Consider the following 19,033-nt stretch of genomic DNA (forward strand, 5'->3'; position numbering starts at 1 on the left):
GTTTAAAGTTTTGGCACACCAGTTAAGAAAACACAAAACATTCATTTAATTTATCTATTTTACATTAAAACATCATTTAATAGGCAGAATTCAACCAATACGAAAATATGATGCAAAATGTAGGTCGTCAGCATCAACGACCAAGAACCCAACGACAGATCAAGAAGCAACTGACGATGATCCAAGGGCTAACAACGGTTGTCGATTTATGTGAGTTGTGTGGTAGATTGTGTGGGAACTTGTGCAATGCTTTCGAGCTAGCGCACATATCAAATATTGCTTGTTAGGATTTCATGCTAGATTTTAATCTTAAGAATTAATAAGAATGATATCGAATCTATTGCATGCATAATCGAAAATGAAAGATTCTCGAACATGTTTACTTGATGTTTCAATGATTCTATTTCATCTCGACTGATTATTCTAGATTTTTAATCTTAGGAATTGCTAAGAATGATATTGAATCTATTGCATGCATACTCGAAAATGAAAGATTTTCGAACATGTTTACTTGATACTTCATTGATTCTATTACTCGAAAATGAAAGATTTTCGAACATGTTTCTCTCTCTCTCTCTCTCTCTCTCTCTCTCTTCCCTCTCAACGGAATCGGCGATTCACACCTCAAATCCTAATCAATCGATTCACCTTGAATCAATTGATTTTTCTGGCTTAAACTCGAGAGTTCTTGGTTTCTGACACCGATTTTTGTTTGGATTAGCTTCCAGTCGATCGATATTCCTCTGGATCTTCAAGTGCGATAACGACGGCAGATGGTGACTGTGATGGCTTTAAGGGAACGGCGAGGTCCACGGGCGAGCAATTCAGAAAAAGGAGCAATTAAAATCGGTGAGAGAGGAGATCCATGTTTCATCGTTGTTCAATCACCCTAATTTGCTTCCACTTCTTGATCATGCCATTAGCTCTGTTAAAGTAGGTAAACTCTACGCTGAAGAACTTAATGCATTTGAGCATTTTGCTATTTCTCTTTCTAATTTTTCTCATGTAAAGCTCGATTCAAAATTTTGTTGCTTTTAATTGGTTAGGACGGCCCAGAGGGAGCTTGGAAACATGGTAACGTGCTATTAACGCGTAGAAAAGGACAGCCTCCTCTTGCTGATCTTTGGGAGTGCTCGCCCATCATGAAAATCTACAGGGAAAGATACAAACGGTTTCCATACTGTTCCCAACATAAAGCTTCTAGACTTGTATGAATTTGAAACCTTTTAGGACGCTGAAGAATGCCACCAAAGTTGCCTCCACAGTTGTTCTTGCTTGGCTTTTGCTTATATCAATGGAATAGGTTGCTTAATGTGGAACCAAATCCTTCGCTAAGTTTTCTAAGGCCAGAATCAAAGAAAGGGTGGGCTGAATTTTTTTATTTTATTTTGGAGTTTTGTTTATGGAACAACGGAAAAAAACAAAAATGCACACACTCTCTACTCGAACGGCTGTATGTGGCTCATGAATAACTCTGTTTCTACCACTAGACCAAAGAAACAATTTAGAGAAATAGACAGAATTTTGCTTATAATATATAGGGCCGCAGGCTGATGCTTCATTGAATTGGTCCATCGGCCGGCTCTGTGTGGAACCAAGACCTAATAGACACTGTGCAGTTATCTCCAGGAGGAGAAATTATTTCCATTCGTCTTGCACGTTCTCAAGTAAGTATGACTTCAAATATAACAAGAAAGAGCTACTACATCAATTATTGCTCTATCTTCCACTCCAATGACAGTGTTCTCTTCAGTAGCTGCATGGCGTAATGTTTATTTTTCTTTCGTCTTATAAATCTCAGATGGAAATGAGCGTAACAAGATTACTACTGCTAGTATTGTGAGCCTTTCTCTTTTCGTGATAATGGCTTCTGCTATGTTTGGTTTCTGGAGATACAGAGTAAAACATAATGGTAACATATTGATGACTTCGCTATCTCTATATTGAGCTCTTGTTGTTTATTTACAGTATTCCTTTTCTTGCTAATGGTAACAAACTAATAACCTTATTATCCATTTGTGATACTCTTGTCTCAGCTAATAGATCAAAGGATGCTGCTTCCCAAGATACATGGAAGAATGAGCTGAACCCACAAGATGTCCCAGGTTTAAATTTCTTTGAGATAAAGACCATTCAAACGACCACCAATAATTTCAGTCTCACAAATAAACTTGAAAAGGTGGATTTGGCCCAGCTTATAAGGTCAGAGAATTTTTAACCTCTTTGCTCATTTCTATTCTTTGATTATTCTCTCCAGATGACCTTCTGCAATCTGTTTCAGGGAAAGCTTCAAGATGGGAAATAAATTGCTGTAAAAAGGCTTTATAGCAGCTCGTGACAGGGGAAAGAAGAGTTCATGAAAACAATAGTACTCATCTCAAAACTTCAACATAAAAACTTATTTCGGATTTTGGATGTTGCATTCAAGGAGAAGAGAAGTTATTAATTACGAGTTCATGTTTAACAAAAGCCTTGATACTTTTCTCTTCGGTGAGTCCTTTCTTGCCTTATTCCTTAATGTCTGCAGGTTTTTCTCTACGTGGAAATCTCTTTTCTGACTTGTTTTTACACTGTATTTTTGCTTAAATTCAAGAAAAAAGCTTGAAATTGATTGGCCAAAGAGATTTGATATCATTCAAGGTATTGCCTGTGGAATTCACTATCTCCATCGTGACTCACGCCTCAAGGTAATTCACCAAGATCTGAAGGTTAGCAACATTCTTCTAGATGAGAAGATGAATCCAAAGATATCATACTTTGAATTGGTTCGGATGTATAAGGGAACTGAATATCAGGAAAATACTTGCAAGGTTGTAACAACTCTGTAAGAACCATTCTTTGGAACTATGCTTAATTCATAGTTGTAATCTTGTATTAATTTTGGTTGAAATTATTTGATATTCGCACCGAGGGTATATATGGCTCCTGAGCATGCATGGATTGGGATGTTCTCTAAGAAGATTAAACATCTACAACTTCAGAGTTCTGCTATTAGACATCTATAGCTTCGAGGTTCTGCACATTATATTCAATAATGTAAGACAATAATGATTGGTTTCCTTGTACGATTAAACAATTTGATATACTTAGATATATAAGTAATGATTGGTTTTCTTGTAAGATATAAACAATTTGAAATATAAGTAAATCACATTGTTTGAGTTGTCTACTCCTAGTGATATACTGAAAGTGTATATCTCTTCTATAAACACTCATTACAAACGTAAAAACTTTTTTTAACTATCTCTACCAACATTAAAAAATACATGTTTGTTTAACTATCTCAGAGTTTTAACCAAATATAAACCCTGAACAAGTGCCTAACCTTAACCGTTAACTTAACCCATTCTCTAAAACAAGGGAAATAAGTTCTAGAAACCCTTATAGTTTTCCTCCTCATACTTTTTTAGATCTGTTGAATTCTCAACGGGACTCTAACACTTTTGATAGTCCTCTTGTTCCTAATTCCACAAAAATCTTTCAGCCTGATCAGTTTAGCACCCCATTCCCTTCTCACCCTGTCCAATATAGCTTTCCATTCTCTTCTCAGCATGTCTCCTTTAGCACCCCATATGTCCCTGAAGACTATATTGAGTTTAGTTTAGATGAGAATGAAGAAGAGGGAGCTAGAAGAATTAGGAAGAGGTGAAGTTCCCACGAGGATGTGAATCTCTTAAGTGCCTGGATAAATACCAGCAAATACCCAGTAGTGAGTAATGAGCAGAGGATAGATTGCTTCTGGAAGAGGGTTGCAGACTATTTTCATGCAAGTGAAGGAGCATCCAGTACAAATACTAGAGGGACTATGCAATGTAAGGCTAGGTGGAACAAGATAAACCACCAATGGAACAAGTTTGTTGGGTGTTACACACAAGTAAGTGCAAAACAGAAGAGTGGAGAAATTGAAGATGATGGCATGACTGTGGCACATCATCTTTACAAGAATGACATGAAGAAGCCATTTACTCTAGGGAATTGCTGGAGGGAACTCAAGCATGATCAGAAATGGAATACTGAAGACTCTAGCTCTAAGAGTAGTAAGCTTAATGCAGAAGGAGCATACTCATCTAGTTCAATGAATGATGGAGCTGAGATGAGGCCTCCGGGTGTTTAAGCTTCCAAGAAAAAAGGAAAGAAACCTGCAGTGAGTAATGATGGTGAGGATGGTTTTGCGGTTAAGCTATATAGGATTATAGCCATGAAGAATAAGGAACATGAGGCTAAAGATAGGCAAGGCAGAATGAGAGTGCTAGACAGTCTTATTAACAAGGCTGACCTTACACCAGTTCAAGTCACACTCAGAGACAAGCTAACTGAGCAAATGTTGACACACACTTAGGTTATGATTATATTATTTGATATATGTTTTGTTCTGTTTAGGTCATAATGTTATATAATGATTGCTAGGTTTACTTTATTGATCAGGTTTTGTTGCAAACTGTATTAATTTCACATTTGTTGTAAATTGTATTAACGCTCAGATCAAATGTTTTTATTTCAGGTTGTTGAGTCCAAGAGACATATGTAGCTGTCTTGTTGTCTAGTGGAGGTGAAGCTGCCTTTGTTCCAAGTGACATGTTGTATCCGTAAATTGGTTGTTGTCTAGTGAAGGTAGATCTGCCTTTGTTCCAAGTGTAATGTTGAGTATGTGAATTGGTGTTGTTTTTAGTGTCAAGTAGTATGTATAAAATGTTGAGTATCTATGTATTTCTTGTTCTATATATTGAACACATATTGTACTCATTCCTCTCATTATCATCCCTTATTCCCCTTTTGTAAGACCCTAACCTTGTTTTCTCTCTCTTACAGTGTGTAGACTTGAAGTAATCTCAGTAATCAAAAATAAAATTTTCAAAACCCAATACCAATAAGCCTTAATCCCACAATAAATTCTCAAAATTTCTATCATAAAACCCCCATAAAATTTTCATCAAGATGTCAAATTGGAGTTTTGATCAAGAAGTTGATGAAATGGTGAACGAGGAAGTTGACAATGTAGTGGAGGAGATTTAGTATCAATGCACTCATACAGAAGAGCCACTAGCTCCAGTATTCAGAAGAGTGCACATTAATAGAGACTAGGAAGGAGGCCACATTTGGTTATGAAATGATGATTTTACTTCCGTCGTCGCTTCATAATGAATAAACCGTTAATCTTGGGTATTTTTAATAGTATCAAGAATGGAGTCTCGTACTTCAAACAAAGACAAGGTGCAACTCGAAGGTTCGGTATTACCGTACTTCAAAACTGTACGACAGCTGTTCGTATGATGGCATACGGGTGTGCGGCAGATACGGTGGATGAATATCTACGACTCACTAAAACCACTGCACACAAATGTCTTGAAGAATTTGTAGAAAGAGTTTAAAACATTTTTGGAGATGAGCACCTCAAAAGGCCTACAACGAAAGACCTCCAACGATTACTGAATATTGGAGAACATTGTGGTTTTTCCGGAATGGTAGGAAGCATAGATTGTATGCAATGGGAGTAGAAGAATTGTCCCATGACATGGGAAGGACAATATTCACGAGGACCTGGAAACCGACAATCTTACTAGAGGTTGTGGCTTTGCAAGATTTATGGATTTGGCACGCATTTTTCAGACCCCTAGGTACATTAAATGATATCAATGTTTTGGACCGTTCATCAGTGTTTGATGATATACTAGAGGGTCGAGCTCCAAGAGTTACCTACGGTTTCAATGGACGACAATACAAAATGGCGTACTACCTCATTGACGGTATCTATCTTAAAATGGGGAACTTTCATCCAATCAGTTGCACTGCACAACTCTTCGCTCAATGTCAAGAATCATGCCGAAAAGATGTATAGCATGCATGGAGTCTTACAAGCTCGATTTGCAATCATGAATAATCACGTGCTTTTTTGAGATAAAGAAAAAATATGCAAGATAATGCGAGCATGTATCATATTGCATAACATGATAGTGGAAGAAGAATGACATGAATACAACTTCTACGATCTATCGGAGTTCTAACAGGGAGAAGGAAGCAACTTCTCATGTGGATTTATCATTTTCTATAGATAGGCCAACGAATCTCACTAATAATATGGGCATTCGAAATGACGTTTGTGATACAAAAATGCATGAACGTTTGAAAAAAGACTTGGTTGAGCATATCTGGCAAACATTTGGTGCAACCCAACAATAGAACCGAGTTCATTTCTTTTCGTGTACCTGTTTTCTGTATAACAAATTATGTTCGTTTTTGTTTTTCGATTTTGAAAAATATGTTTAATATTTCTGAATTATGTAAACTATTTTTTTCTTTTTAAAGTAATATAAGTAATTGAAAAATTGTTTTATTATTTTGGATTATTTAATAACTTATTAACAATTGATAAATAATAATTAATTGTTTAAAAGAATATTGTTTTAATGATTAAGCAATCTTGATAGGGATTCTCTAGTTGAAGGGTGATTTTGTGTAAATTTGTTAGTGGGTTGATCTAGACTAGAGACACTTGTTTTATTAATTGAAAGATTGCCAGACATAAGATGTAAGTTGGCATTCGAAGGATGACCAAGGCGTTGATGCCAGATGATCCCTTCATTCATCAAGGATCCCGAATTATGATTAATGACATGAGACTTAACAGTTGTAGAAAGGGAGTGTTCATTCAAGATGTAAAGATTGTGAAAAAGACTAGCACTCTCAATCATCCATCCATGAGAAGACTCCTGTAAGAAACATGATGTAGGATAAAAGTGATCAGAGCATTGATTACCGTGCAACAAAGTACTAACACTGATGAAATTAAAATGAAAAGATGGAACATGTAAAACATTGTAAAGAATTAATGAATTAGATAGATAAATGGTTCCAGTATGATTAATAGAGACTCTAGTTCCATTAGGTAAGGCTACTGTAACGCTAGAGACTAAAAAAATTTCTTTAAATTTGGATAGATCACCACAAACATGACTAGTTTCCCCACTATCAATAATCCAAGAAACACTAAGCAAAACACTATGAAGAGAGAATAGACAATGATATTGATATGTGAGATTACTATAGTCGTATCTAAGATTAGAAGAGATATTAAAGACAGTATGAGAAGACGATTGAGGAGCTGTGTAATTGGAGAAGAAGAAACTTTAGGCTATTAAATTTCTGAAATCTGGACACGAGAGAGTTGATTGACCATATGTTATGTAACTTGAAAACAATACAATTGATTGATCAAATCTTGAGCTTGAATTTGAGTTAGCTGACTCATGTCCAAGTTTACAACATTAACAAGAGCAGGAGGATAGTATGGCACTCCTTCATTATTATCAACATGAATTTTTGCAATTGTCCTTTGTTGTGGTACACCATGCCTTGGAACAAAATTATGATTAGTAGACTGACCTTGATTATAAAATCGACTTCATAGTCTGACTAGCCTGACCATGAGGCATAAAAGAAGGTCTGTTAACATTTGTTCCTTGTCCTGGAGTATCCTAACCCGGATACTTGAAACCAAGTGGATAGCCATGAACCTTCAAACAGGTTTGAATCGTGTGTCCCATTTTCCCACAATGAGTACACATTGGTATGTTACTCCTTGGCCCATAATTATTGTATTGCTTTCCAAAAAATGTTACTAACACATTCTTTCATTTTTTTCTTCTACTTTAGCGGCGGTTCCTTGTCTAAGATCCATTACTCAGGATTGGGATTCTTCACTGCGAATAACAATAATCATCGCGTCATCTTACTATTGCTTTCTCTTTCTTCTTCCTCTAATGTGTGTGTTTGTGTTGTTCATTTGTATTTTTTTATTGGATTTTAAGTTTGGGTTTTGATTTATTTAGATCAAAATGCCAAGCTTGTATCTTTTGCATTTCTATTTCATCTTGCAGCGTGTTTGTGTTTATTCATTTGGTTTGGCGATGGTTATTTTTGTTAAGTCTTATCTAAATCCAAGTGGCTCTCTCAAACAAAGCATTTTTTTCTTCTTTAGCGGTTGTTCGTTTAGGTCTAAATATCCTTCATACATGGATTTAGATTCTTCTTATATGTGGTTCATTTTGATTTGTATGATTTCCTTTGATCTGAATTCAGATCTTTCTGGAGTGGGTTGTGTTGTTCACTTTGTATATAAGTTTTACATCTTCCTATTTTACAATCGTCTGTTGTTAGTAGACTAGGGAAAAAGCTTAAGGACTTGATGGATAGTTTTCAAGGTCTGGTCGTACGGATGAACGATGAGTATTAAAGAAACCGTAGAACGCAGGTGAATATGATATTTCTCCATTCTCCCCCTAGATTCTTGTACTTAAAATAGAAGTTTGATTTGTCGACGTACCAACATTGGAATTGTTGCAGATGTTTCACAATAACAGGAGAAAAGGAAGACGAACAAACAATTGAGAAATTGATTTTGAGCAGCGAAAGAAAGAATTTTCTCCAAAAAGCAATACAAGAACAAGGGAGAGGCTCAATATTAGACACCATATCAGAGATTCAAGAGAGACATGACGAAGTGAAAGATATAGAGAAGAATCTTATAAAGGTTCACCAAGTGTTCTTAGATATGGCGGCTATGGTTGAAGCACAAGGTCAGCAACTAAATGACACAGAAAGCCATGTGTTGAAGGCGAGCTCACCAGCTTCAAGATACAAGAGAGTACCAAAAGAGCTCTAGGAAATGGACTTGTTATGCCATTGTTCTTTTCATCGTTGTTCTCACTTTGCTGCTCATACCAGTCATACCTCATATTATGCTCATGCTGAAGTGATTTTTTGGATAGAATCTTGTCTATAATTATTTGTCTCATCTTAATTTCAATGGTAATTTTAGTTTTTTTTTTGTACCTTTTTTATTTTAAAATCTTTATGAAAATGCAAAAAGACAAAAAAAAATCTTCAATAGAAGGATTTTGAATTTCGTAGTAAACTTGGGAAAATGCATATCAAATCCACGAAGTCAAATTTAACCTTGCAATAAAAATTTGATGCTATTTCTAAATAATGTCATTAGAGGAAATTGAATGTCATCATATATATAAAATAGAACACAGTATTAATTTTATTGGTAAGAAATAGCTCTAAAAAGTTTCGTATACATTAATTAATAAATTCTGTAAACACATTGTTAAGTGTCTTCTAAAGTTACAAATTATTATCTGTAAAAATCATAATTTTTTTTGACACATATTGAAATCAAGTTAGTTTTAAAACCTACAATGTCTGGAAAAAAAATTTATAGCTAACATGTAGACAATTTCTATAGAAAATATTAATTTATTAGTAAGAAATAGCTCTAAATTATTTCTGTATACATTAATTAATTAATTATCATAAGTAAGCGTAATGTTAAGTTTCTTCTAAGTATAAACCACTCTTTTTAAAAAGAAAAGTCAAATTTACAATGTATTAGTTCAAATTATTATCTGTCAAAATCATAAATTCTTTTTGACACATATTGGAATCAAGTTAGTAATAAAACCTATAATATATGGAAAACATTTTATATAGCTAACATGCAGACAATTTCTATAGAAATTATTAATTTTATTAGTAAGAAATAGCTCTAAAATTTGTTTGTATACATATATTAATTAGCATAAAAACACACTGTTAAATTTCTTCTAAAAATAAACCAGTCTTTTTTTATAAAGTTCAAATTTCAAATTTATTAGTTCAAATTACAAAATAACAAATTATTATCTGTCAAAATCATAATTTCTTTTGACACATATTGGAATCAAGTTAGTAATAAACTAACAATAGATGGATAAAGTTTTATACAGCTAACAACATTGAGACAATTTCTGTAGAAAATGTTAATTTTCTTGGCAAGAAATAGCTCTAAATTTTTTCTGTACACATTAATTTATTGATATATAGAAATAAATATATTGTTATGTTACTTCTAAAAATAAACAAGTCTATTTTATAAAATTCAAATTGATAATATGACATAATTATTATATTTCTTAAATGACAAAAGGAAAGAAATATAGATTTGACTAAAACAAAAGAAAATGATATATATCTATATTTCTTTCCTATAATATAATCTATATATATATATATATATATATATCATATCTTATTACTAGTGAAATACATGACTTCTCCTTCTAAGAGAAGATAAATGGAAGAATCCTCAAATAAGATCACAAAACTTACTCAGAAAATTCCTGACGATTTGGTGGAGCACCTCATCTCCATGTATCTTCCAGTGCAATCTCTTTTACGAAATCGTAGTCTGTCCAAAAGATTTATGGATACAGATATACAATCTCGTAACCTCGATTTCAGTGGAATATATTCTAGAAGACGTAGTCAGTTAGAAGTTGTTGGATTCATCGAAAAAGTATTCAATCAGTACAAAGGATCGGAGATTGATAGATTAGTTCTGGTTATCAATCATCTTGGGGTAGAAGATAAAGTCATGTCGTGGATCAATACATGTCTTGGTAAAAATATCAAAGATATCGTCCTAGATTTCTCCAAATCCAAAAAAGTTATGGAATTCCCGATCAATTTCTCGGACTCGGAGACTCTACAAAATTTGAAGCTGCGCTCATGCAAATTTGAGATACTAGACAATTCTATAACAGGTTTAAAGCTCTTGAGGATGCTCTCAGTTATGCGAAGTGAGGTGAAGAAAGAGACGATAGTTGCAATTTTCAGCAACTGCTTCCACCTCGAATCATTGGAACTAACTCAATGCTGGATGGATGATGATATGTTGAGCATCCAAGCTCAGAAGCACAAGAAATTCAAGTCGCTTGTTTTGTCTTCTATACGAGGGCTTTGGGAAATCTATTTGGAGGCACCCTCTTTAGAAATCTACAAATACAATGGATATATCATTCCATTTAACTTTGTGAGAACATATGCACTTAAAGACGCAAACCTCCATTACAATCGGAACTTTCGTCCACGTTATTACGATCTAAGTGACATGGTGGTTAATAACATGAGTTTCTTTACAAGTGTTTCTGTCCTCGCAACAACAACAATCTTTCTTGAGGTAAATTCTTTCTCAATCTAGTATATAAGTATATTTTTCTTTCAAGTTTATATATTCGCACATTTATTAGATTCATAATTAATTAGTATTAAATTTACTTTTGAATTTTGTTTTACAAAAATAAAAATTAGATATACTATTTTTGTTTTCTAGCAGCATTATTAGTTACATGAATTATTTAGTATTACCTTCCTTAGAGCTGGTTTCTCTACCGTGGTCTCTGTTTTTCTCGAGCATAATAATAATGCTCATTTGTACTTAGATTTTTTTTCTTCTTTCAACTTTATATATTTGCACATTTATTAGATTCCTAATTAGTTTTTATTGTATAATGAGATTTCATTCACTACAACTATAAGAAAGACTTAAAAAGAGTCATAGTTTTATACTAACAGAACATAGTCCATTTTGTTTTGACATAAATATTCACTAAATCTTACTCCTGACTAAATCTTTAGGTACTTTTTTTTTGTTACATGTATAATTCTTACAGTGATTGGAGTTTATAGTATAATTAATTTGTATATCTTTTGGATTATCGATAGAGAATGTTCATCATATATAGATGACAATGCAATTTGTCCCCATTTTTTTGTTCATGATCATTTCTTTTTTAGAGCGATTTTGATGGTGTTTGTGACCTATATTATATGTGTAGGCTCTCACCTATAAACACACAGGAGGAGGAAAACTGGAAAAGCTGCTTTTCAAGTTTGAGAACTTAACAAAATTGAAGATAACCTTTAAAGCTCTTATGTTGTGCACTCTTTTCGACATCGCTGAATTCCTCAAAGAATGCCCTAGACTCGAAGAAGTTGTGATCGATGTACGTCTCTCTCTTTTTTTCTCTCTCTCTATATCTCTCTATCCCCCTACCAATGAGCTGTGTTTAGTATATGCAGATTAACAATTTCACTATCGCACCTCAATTGCCTTTCTGGAAGAGTGATCATAAGGATGAAATTCATAATAACTCTAACAACAAGTCTCTTTTGGAGTTTCTCAAGAAAGCCACGTTTTTTGGATATAAAGGCTTCTCGCATGAGCTTGATATCATAGAGTTCATTGTCAAGAACGCACCATCTCTAGTGAAGTTGAAGTTGGTGATACCTAAAAACGAAAAGTACAATGCTTTCATACCAGATTATGCAAAATTAAATTTTCTTAAGAGCATATTTCCTGGAATCAAAGTTACTGAAATTTGAACTCAGGTTGTTCCCAGCTATGCCAAACTATCGTAGCTCTATTGATGTGTTTGAAACATCAAAGCTCTCAGATACAATTTGTGTTTATTTTCTTCTGATCTTCTCTCTGATTTGAACTGGCTTTGTTTCTCTATTGTTTATCTTCTATATGAATTCTTGTTGCTCTTTCTTTTATTTAAGATTTGAATTTATTTGGGATTATTGGTATCATTGCTTTTAGATTAACTAACATATTTTTCATACCCATGCACTAAAAAGAGTTCATATCTATCATAACGTCATTTATGAAATGTCGGAAAAAACAATTGGTCTATCGAGTATTAAAGTTTTGTTCCGATTTAATGAAGTTAAAAAAAAAAATGTTTGCTCTCACTCTGACTGATTACATCTACATAGGTTTAACAGTGAATCTATTTAATTATAATAACATGCCACTGGCTTCAAATATACTTCAATTAATAAGAGGTGTCTAAAACCAAGTAATAAATCTGAAACAAAAATACTGTGGATACTTTTTTAAAAAAAAAGCATAATTCCAGGGTAGACGTTGTAGAAGATATCAAAACTGATCTAGAATACTTTTGTATAACATTTTATAAATTATCTCATTTATGTATCTTTGAAACTGGAGCAATACGATCGTTTATTGTGAGACTAACGGTTGTTCTTTACATACTTATCATAACTTTTATTAATGTGAGAGCAATACGTTTTTTTTATTGTATCATACTCCTAGGTGTTTGCTGAAGCTGAGGCATTATGCAAGTCAATTCATCAAATGTATAGTAACGAATGGTGCAAAAGCCTGCTTTTGGCATGACAAATGAACACCCAGGGGATCAAGGTTCCATGAGCCTAAAAATCCCTATTTCTACCAGAGTTGCGGTTGCATGCAAGGCAACTGGCTGGATTAAGCTCTGACCCTCCAAATTCAGATTCCCACAAATTCAGAAGATGAGGACTCTTTTGAGTGGGTTATTGATGGAAAATCTTACAAGGGCTACTCCTCTTCCAAAACATGGGAAAAACTTAGGCCAAGGGACACAACAAAAGACTGGACACCCTTTGTCTAGTTTAAGAGACGTACCCCAAAACATGCATTTAATATTTATGTGGATCTCAATGATATGCTCAAATTTAGCCCTGAGCTACTCTCTCAAATTAAGAGATCAATTGTAGTACTAAGGGATCGAATCCACAAAGACTCTAGATTCACACAATAGATTTAATAATCTTTTAATTATGCTAAATAGAATATAACTTAAGGGTTTGTAAAACCTAAAAATACTATTTATATGTCCTAAAACACGTCAGGGACTTGTGTTGCAAATATGGAAAACTTTGGGCAACTTTGTAAAACTTCCAAATTTGTGATTCTTCATCGGCTGACGAGGGTGTCGATCGATTCTCTTAAGTAGTGTCGATCGATGCCCTTGTTTTGATCCGAGTCCAAATTGATTCTTCGAGATTTATGCTCCAGAATGATCCAAATTGCTCCACTTTGCTCCTTATGTGCCAAAGTCCTCGAAAACCTGCAAAGACACAAAAACATCATAGAAAACAAATCAAAAGACTCTAAAACACTCTTTATAGCATGGTTAAAAACCACAAAAACCATGATATATCACTCAACCTTGATAAGCTTTAAACAATGTCATTTCTATCTTCTTGTAGTCTTTAAGTTTCTACAAGTTGAAACCTCTACTCTGTCTCTATCGAGACTAAAAGATCATTTGTTCATTGATTGCCTTTTCACTCAAGTCATTTGGGACAAGATACTGCCCAGACTAAGTTTCCCACACGTGATGTTTAACAATTGGAATTCCTTACTGGCTTGGACAAAGGTATGGAACATATTACAACAATTAACAAAAAAAACTAGCCGGTTAAGGTTCAATGCGAAGTCTGGACAAATTTGGGAAGTTAAGGTGCTGCTTGTATCGAGATAACCTGGAAGGAAGTGGTGCATTCTGGAAAACCTCTTGGGCCCTTGGAGGATCTCTAACGCACTCACACTCATCACAAATGGGAAAAAGCCGTTGGAGTTTTATTGCGTTCGACTCCAAAGGTGTGGGATGGTGCACCTTTGGACGTGTCTTGTAGCGCTAATGTCTATTTATGATTTTCAGAATTTGATGTCATAAGCATATAGACGATGGTACTTTTTTTTCCTCCTAAGGTGTTTCGTGTCAAGTGAGTCTTGATCCCTACTGGTCTGATAAGCCGTATTATGTGTATACCAAGGAGAGTAAAACCACACGTGTGAGTGATGATCAAAGGAGTCAAGAAGAGACACGTGCGAATGTGTTGCTCCTTTCTCCGATGAGAATCTAGATCTAACTCAATAAGAACCAACGAATCCTCTCTCTCACTCACTCGTTTGTAAAGATCGAACAAGAAAACGAAACGACACACATCACTTTTACGAGTTCGGATCCTTAGGTAGGATCCTACGTCTCGCCGGAGAGATCTCCGGAATCCACTAGAACAGTTGCTCAAAACAGAGTTTTCTCTCTCTACAATCGTTTCACCTCTCTCTTACTCTCTCTCTAACAACTAACAAACTTGAGTCGATACAGATAAAGAATAAGGAAGACGAAGATATAACAAAGTTGGACCATTGACTTCCGTTAGCTGCGAGTAGACCAGAAAACTCCATGTGTCGCAATCTCAACCTCTCAAAACACACAGAAGCGAACCTTCATTCTCCACCAGAGTATCTTCAATACTTAAAGATATTCCAAGTATAAAGGTCATATGCCACAAAACCTCCCCTTGACCTTTATACTCCCTGTTCTAGCTTTAGACTTGGATTCCCTCTCCGGTACCTGAACACACTTGTTCACAGCAATTAGCTCCAGGCAAAACTCACCTGACTTCATATCTTCCTGAGTAAACCCACTCAGCTGTTTGAAGGAGCTCTTGCTCCCAATCAATTCTTTGTAACTCTGAGAAGTTCCAAAGCCTCTTGGAACTTTCCCACCAGTAGAACCTTGGTAAAAATATCAGCCGGATTATACTCGGATGTAATTTTCACTACCTGCACCACACCATTACTGATCAAATCTCTGATAAAGTGAAACTTCACATCAATATGCTTCGTTCTATCTTGATAAACCGCATTCTTCACCAAAGCAATTGCGCTTTGTGAATCACAAAAGATTGGAACAGATTCCTGCTCAAAGCCTAGCTCATTCATCAGGCCTTTAAGCCACACTGCTTCTTTCATAGCCTCTGTCAAGGCCATGTACTCAGCCTCAGTCGACGTGATAGATACCACTTTCTGCAGAGACGACCTCCAGCTTATAGTATTGCCTCCTAAGGTAAAGACCAAACCAGTAACTGGTCTTCTTCTATCCTTGTCAGCTGCATAATCCGAATTACAATAACCCCGTAGAACAAACTCTCCTTCACTCTTGTAACACAGTTTCCTCTGAAGTGATCCACGAATATACCAGAGTATCCACTTAACCGCTTGCCAATGCTCCTTTAAAGGTTTACTCATAAACCTGCAGACTGGTCCAACCGCATGCGCAAGATCTGGCCGCGTACCAATCATTGAATACATCAAGCTTCCCACAGCACTCTGATAAGGCACCTTCCTCATCTCACTCACTTGCATCTGTATCTCCTCGTCTGTAGCAGCTCTCAGGTTGAAATGAGCCCCCAAAGGAGTCTCTGCCGGATTAGCCCGATCCATCCTGAAATTCCCCAGAACTTTAAAAAAAAATCCCTCTTGAGAAATATGAAGAGTACCTTCCAGTTGATTCCTTGTAATCTCCATTCCCAGGATTTTCTTTACATCACCCAGATCTTTCATCTCAAATTCCGAACTCAATAATGCTTTAAGCTCCTTTACCTGTCTCTTATCTCTGGAAGCTATAAGGATGTCGTCCACGTATAACAACAAGTAGATATAGTCTCCGCTTGTAAGCTCCTTAAAGTAAACACAGCAGTCATGTTTGCTTCGAGTAAACTCATTACGCTGCATGAACTCATCAAACCTGTTGTTCCACTGTCTCGGGGACTGCTTTAAACCGTATAGAGACCTTTTTAGAAGGCACACCTTGTCTGGATTGCTTCTATCAACATTGCCTTCAGGTTGCTCCATGTATATCGTTTCATCCAGGTAGCCGTGCAGAAACGCTGTTTTGACATCCATCTGCTGCAACTCCATGTCAAAATGAGCCACCATGGAAAGCACGAACCTTATGGACACATCTTTGACCACAGGAGAAAAGATCTCCTGATAATCAATTCCTTCTTTCTGCGAGTACCCCTTTGCGACCAACCTCGCCTTAAACCTTGGTCCTTCAACTCCTACAACACCTGCTTTCCGTTTAAACACCCACTTGCAGCCTATCGGTTTCTGTGTTTCCACTCTATCTCATTCTTCAATAATGAGTCCATCTCTTCTTCAACTGCTTCATGCCATTTATCACAATCCGGATCAGAAATAGCTTCCAGAAATGATCCTGTTTCAGGACTTCCACCATCCTCCATGACCATATACGCGAAACCAGAAGCCTCACTTAGCATCTCATCCAGCACCTCCTCGTTAGTTTCGTAGTCCTGCAGCCTTACTGGTGGCTTAACTTGCCTCTTCCCACGGTCTCTAGCCAACAAATGGCCCCTTGATGTAGTCATGTCTCGTTTGTCAGATTCAGAAACCTCCCCTTCATTTATGTCAGTTGTATCCCTGTTATCACCTGCGCACTCAAAACTAGACACTTTGTTAGTAACAAAAACATTATCTACATAAGACATACCTGGAAAATCCTTTGACATGATATCCTTCTACACCATGTCTTCTCTAAAGATCACATTACGACTGATCATAACTTCTCCTCCTCCAGCAACCAAACTCGATAACCCTTCACACCCTCAGGATATCCCACAAAAATTCCTCTCTTTGCACGAGGATCCAACTTGCCTTCTAAAGAATGAACATACACCGCACAACCAAACCTTCTTAATAAAGAAAAACTTGGAACTACCGATGTCCACAACTCCTCTGGAATTTGAAACTCAATCGCTGATGATGGTGACCGATTGATTAAGAACACCACTGTTGATGCAGCCTCGGCCCAGAACCTCTTCTCCAACCCACTCTCACTAAGCATGCTACGAACCTTATTCATGATGGTCCTATTTAACCTTTCTGCTACTCCATTCTGCTGAGGAGTGTAAGTGCATGTTTTATGCCTTAGAACACCCTCAAGCTTGCAGAACTCATCAAACTTGTGATTGCAAAATTCCAGGCCATTGTCTGTCCTGAGACGTTTCACTTTTCTTTCTGACTGGATCTCCACCATTTTTTCCACTTAACAAACTTGTTGAATGCTTCATCTTTAGTCTTCAAGAAATAAACCCAGACCTTTCGAGACCAATCATCAATAAAACTGATGAAGTACTGACACCCACCGAGACTATGAGGCAAGTTAGGAGAACCCCATAAATCCGAATGTATGTAGTCCAACTTCTCCTTAGTAACATGTTGTGCTGTCTCAAATTTAGCTCTCTGTGTTTTTCCTATGACACAATCCTCACAGAACTTGATAACATTAACTTTATAACCACCAAAACAACCCTTTTTCGCCAATGCATCCAGAGTCTGTTGACCGACATGGCCCATCCGACTGTGCCACAAACGCGTCTGATCCAAGCTCCCAGCAACTGAAGCTAAAGCCTCTGACATTTGAGCACTCCCCTGAAGAATATACAGCGATGACCTTCTTTTACCCCTCATAACAACTGTAGAGCCTTTAACAACCATTAGCACTCCATTGCCACCTTTAAACTCACAACCTTTTTCTTCAAGACTTCCCATAGAAATCAGATTTCTAGATATATCCGGCAAATACCTAACATCATGCAGAATAAGAGTCCTACCTTCTTCAGTCTCAAACTTCACATCATCGATTCCTCTTACCTCAGCATACGAGTTATTTGCCATTTTGACTTTCCCAAAACTAATTTCTCTGAAACCTATCAGGAACTCCTTCCTAGAAGTCATGTGAAACGAGCACCCAGTGTCCATAACCCATTCCTTTTGTCCTGATCTGTTTTCTCCCATATTTACCTCCGCCGCTATCAAACCAACAAGGTCTTGGGAATCATCCTTGACCAGAGCAGCCTCTCCTGACTGAGCTTGATTCTTGTTCCTTTCCAACCACTTATAGCACTGTCGTTTAAAGTGACCCTCCTTGCCACATATCCAGCATATCTTCTTTCCTTCCTTTGAATCAAATCTTGATCCACCGCTACCACTTTGACTATTAAACTGACTTGAGCGACTTCCAGCAGAGAACTTTCCCCGAGTAAACAGCCCTTCACCAACAGAATTAGTGATACCTGACTCATCCCGAATCTCGAAGCACTAATAACATCCTCAAGCTTGATCCTGTCACGTCCATACTTCAGTGTCTCTTTCAACATATCATACTTCACTGGCAGTGAACTCAAAATCAAGATTGCTTGGACCTCATCTGGAACCTGAATCTGAAGGTTGCTCAGGTCGGAGATCATCTTTAAAAACTCATCGATGTTCTCATCAAGCGTTCTTGAATCTTGCATCTTGTAGTTATAAACCTTGAGTTGAAGATACACACGATTCGGTAGAGATTTTACTAGATATAAACGCTCTAACATCGACCATGCTTCCGCTGCAGATGTACACTTATCAATCTTTCTTAAAACCTTGTCGCCTACATTCAGAAAGATTATGTCCATAGCTTTCTCACTGCGAGCAAGTCTCGCCTCTTCATCTTCGATCCGCTTTTTCTTAGCTGCCGGATCCGCTTCCTCCTTCTCCGTCTCTGCCACTGGA

At 36.3% G+C, this 19,033-nt stretch overlaps 2 protein-coding genes and 1 pseudogene across 2 annotated transcripts; all 3 read left to right on the top strand.

The window, feature by feature from the left end:
- Positions 1 to 233: 233 nt before the first annotated feature.
- On the top strand, positions 234 to 3,113 carry LOC104719329 (ATP binding / protein kinase). The gene is made up of 6 exons (XM_087470360.1): positions 234 to 933; positions 1,047 to 1,667; positions 1,802 to 1,912; positions 2,037 to 2,202; positions 2,282 to 2,490; positions 2,594 to 3,113. Exons 3-5 carry the CDS (start codon positions 1,864 to 1,866, stop codon positions 2,313 to 2,315), a joined length of 249 nt encoding a protein of 82 aa, XP_087326486.1. The 5' UTR covers positions 234 to 933; positions 1,047 to 1,667; positions 1,802 to 1,863; the 3' UTR covers positions 2,316 to 2,490; positions 2,594 to 3,113.
- A 2,068-nt stretch (positions 3,114 to 5,181) lies between these two features.
- On the top strand, positions 5,182 to 8,753 carry LOC104720506 (syntaxin-125-like; annotated as a pseudogene).
- Positions 8,754 to 10,070: 1,317 nt separating this feature from the next.
- Positions 10,071 to 12,372, top strand: LOC104719330 (FBD-associated F-box protein At1g61320-like). Its single transcript, XM_087467949.1, has 3 exons — positions 10,071 to 10,999; positions 11,658 to 11,825; positions 11,902 to 12,372. Exons 1-3 carry the CDS (start codon positions 10,115 to 10,117, stop codon positions 12,202 to 12,204), a joined length of 1,356 nt encoding a protein of 451 aa, XP_087324075.1. The 5' UTR covers positions 10,071 to 10,114; the 3' UTR covers positions 12,205 to 12,372.
- Positions 12,373 to 19,033: the final 6,661 nt, after the last annotated feature.

Source organism: Camelina sativa, chromosome 10 (genome assembly GCF_030686135.1).
Source record: "Camelina sativa cultivar CO46 ecotype springtype chromosome 10, ASM3068613v1".
Lineage (NCBI taxonomy): Eukaryota > Viridiplantae > Streptophyta > Magnoliopsida > Brassicales > Brassicaceae > Camelina > Camelina sativa.

Coding starts and splice junctions, on each gene's coding strand:
- LOC104719329 (XM_087470360.1), top strand. CDS start 1,864: ATGGCTTCTGCTATGTTTGGTTTCTGGAGATACAGAGTAAAACATAAT. Junction 1,913..2,036: donor ATACAGAGTAAAACATAATG/GTAACATATTGA, acceptor CTCTTGTCTCAG/CTAATAGATCAAAGGATGCT. Junction 2,203..2,281: donor GATTTGGCCCAGCTTATAAG/GTCAGAGAATTT, acceptor AATCTGTTTCAG/GGAAAGCTTCAAGATGGGAA.
- LOC104719330 (XM_087467949.1), top strand. CDS start 10,115: ATGGAAGAATCCTCAAATAAGATCACAAAACTTACTCAGAAAATTCCT. Junction 11,000..11,657: donor CAACAACAATCTTTCTTGAG/GTAAATTCTTTC, acceptor TTATATGTGTAG/GCTCTCACCTATAAACACAC. Junction 11,826..11,901: donor TCGAAGAAGTTGTGATCGAT/GTACGTCTCTCT, acceptor TAGTATATGCAG/ATTAACAATTTCACTATCGC.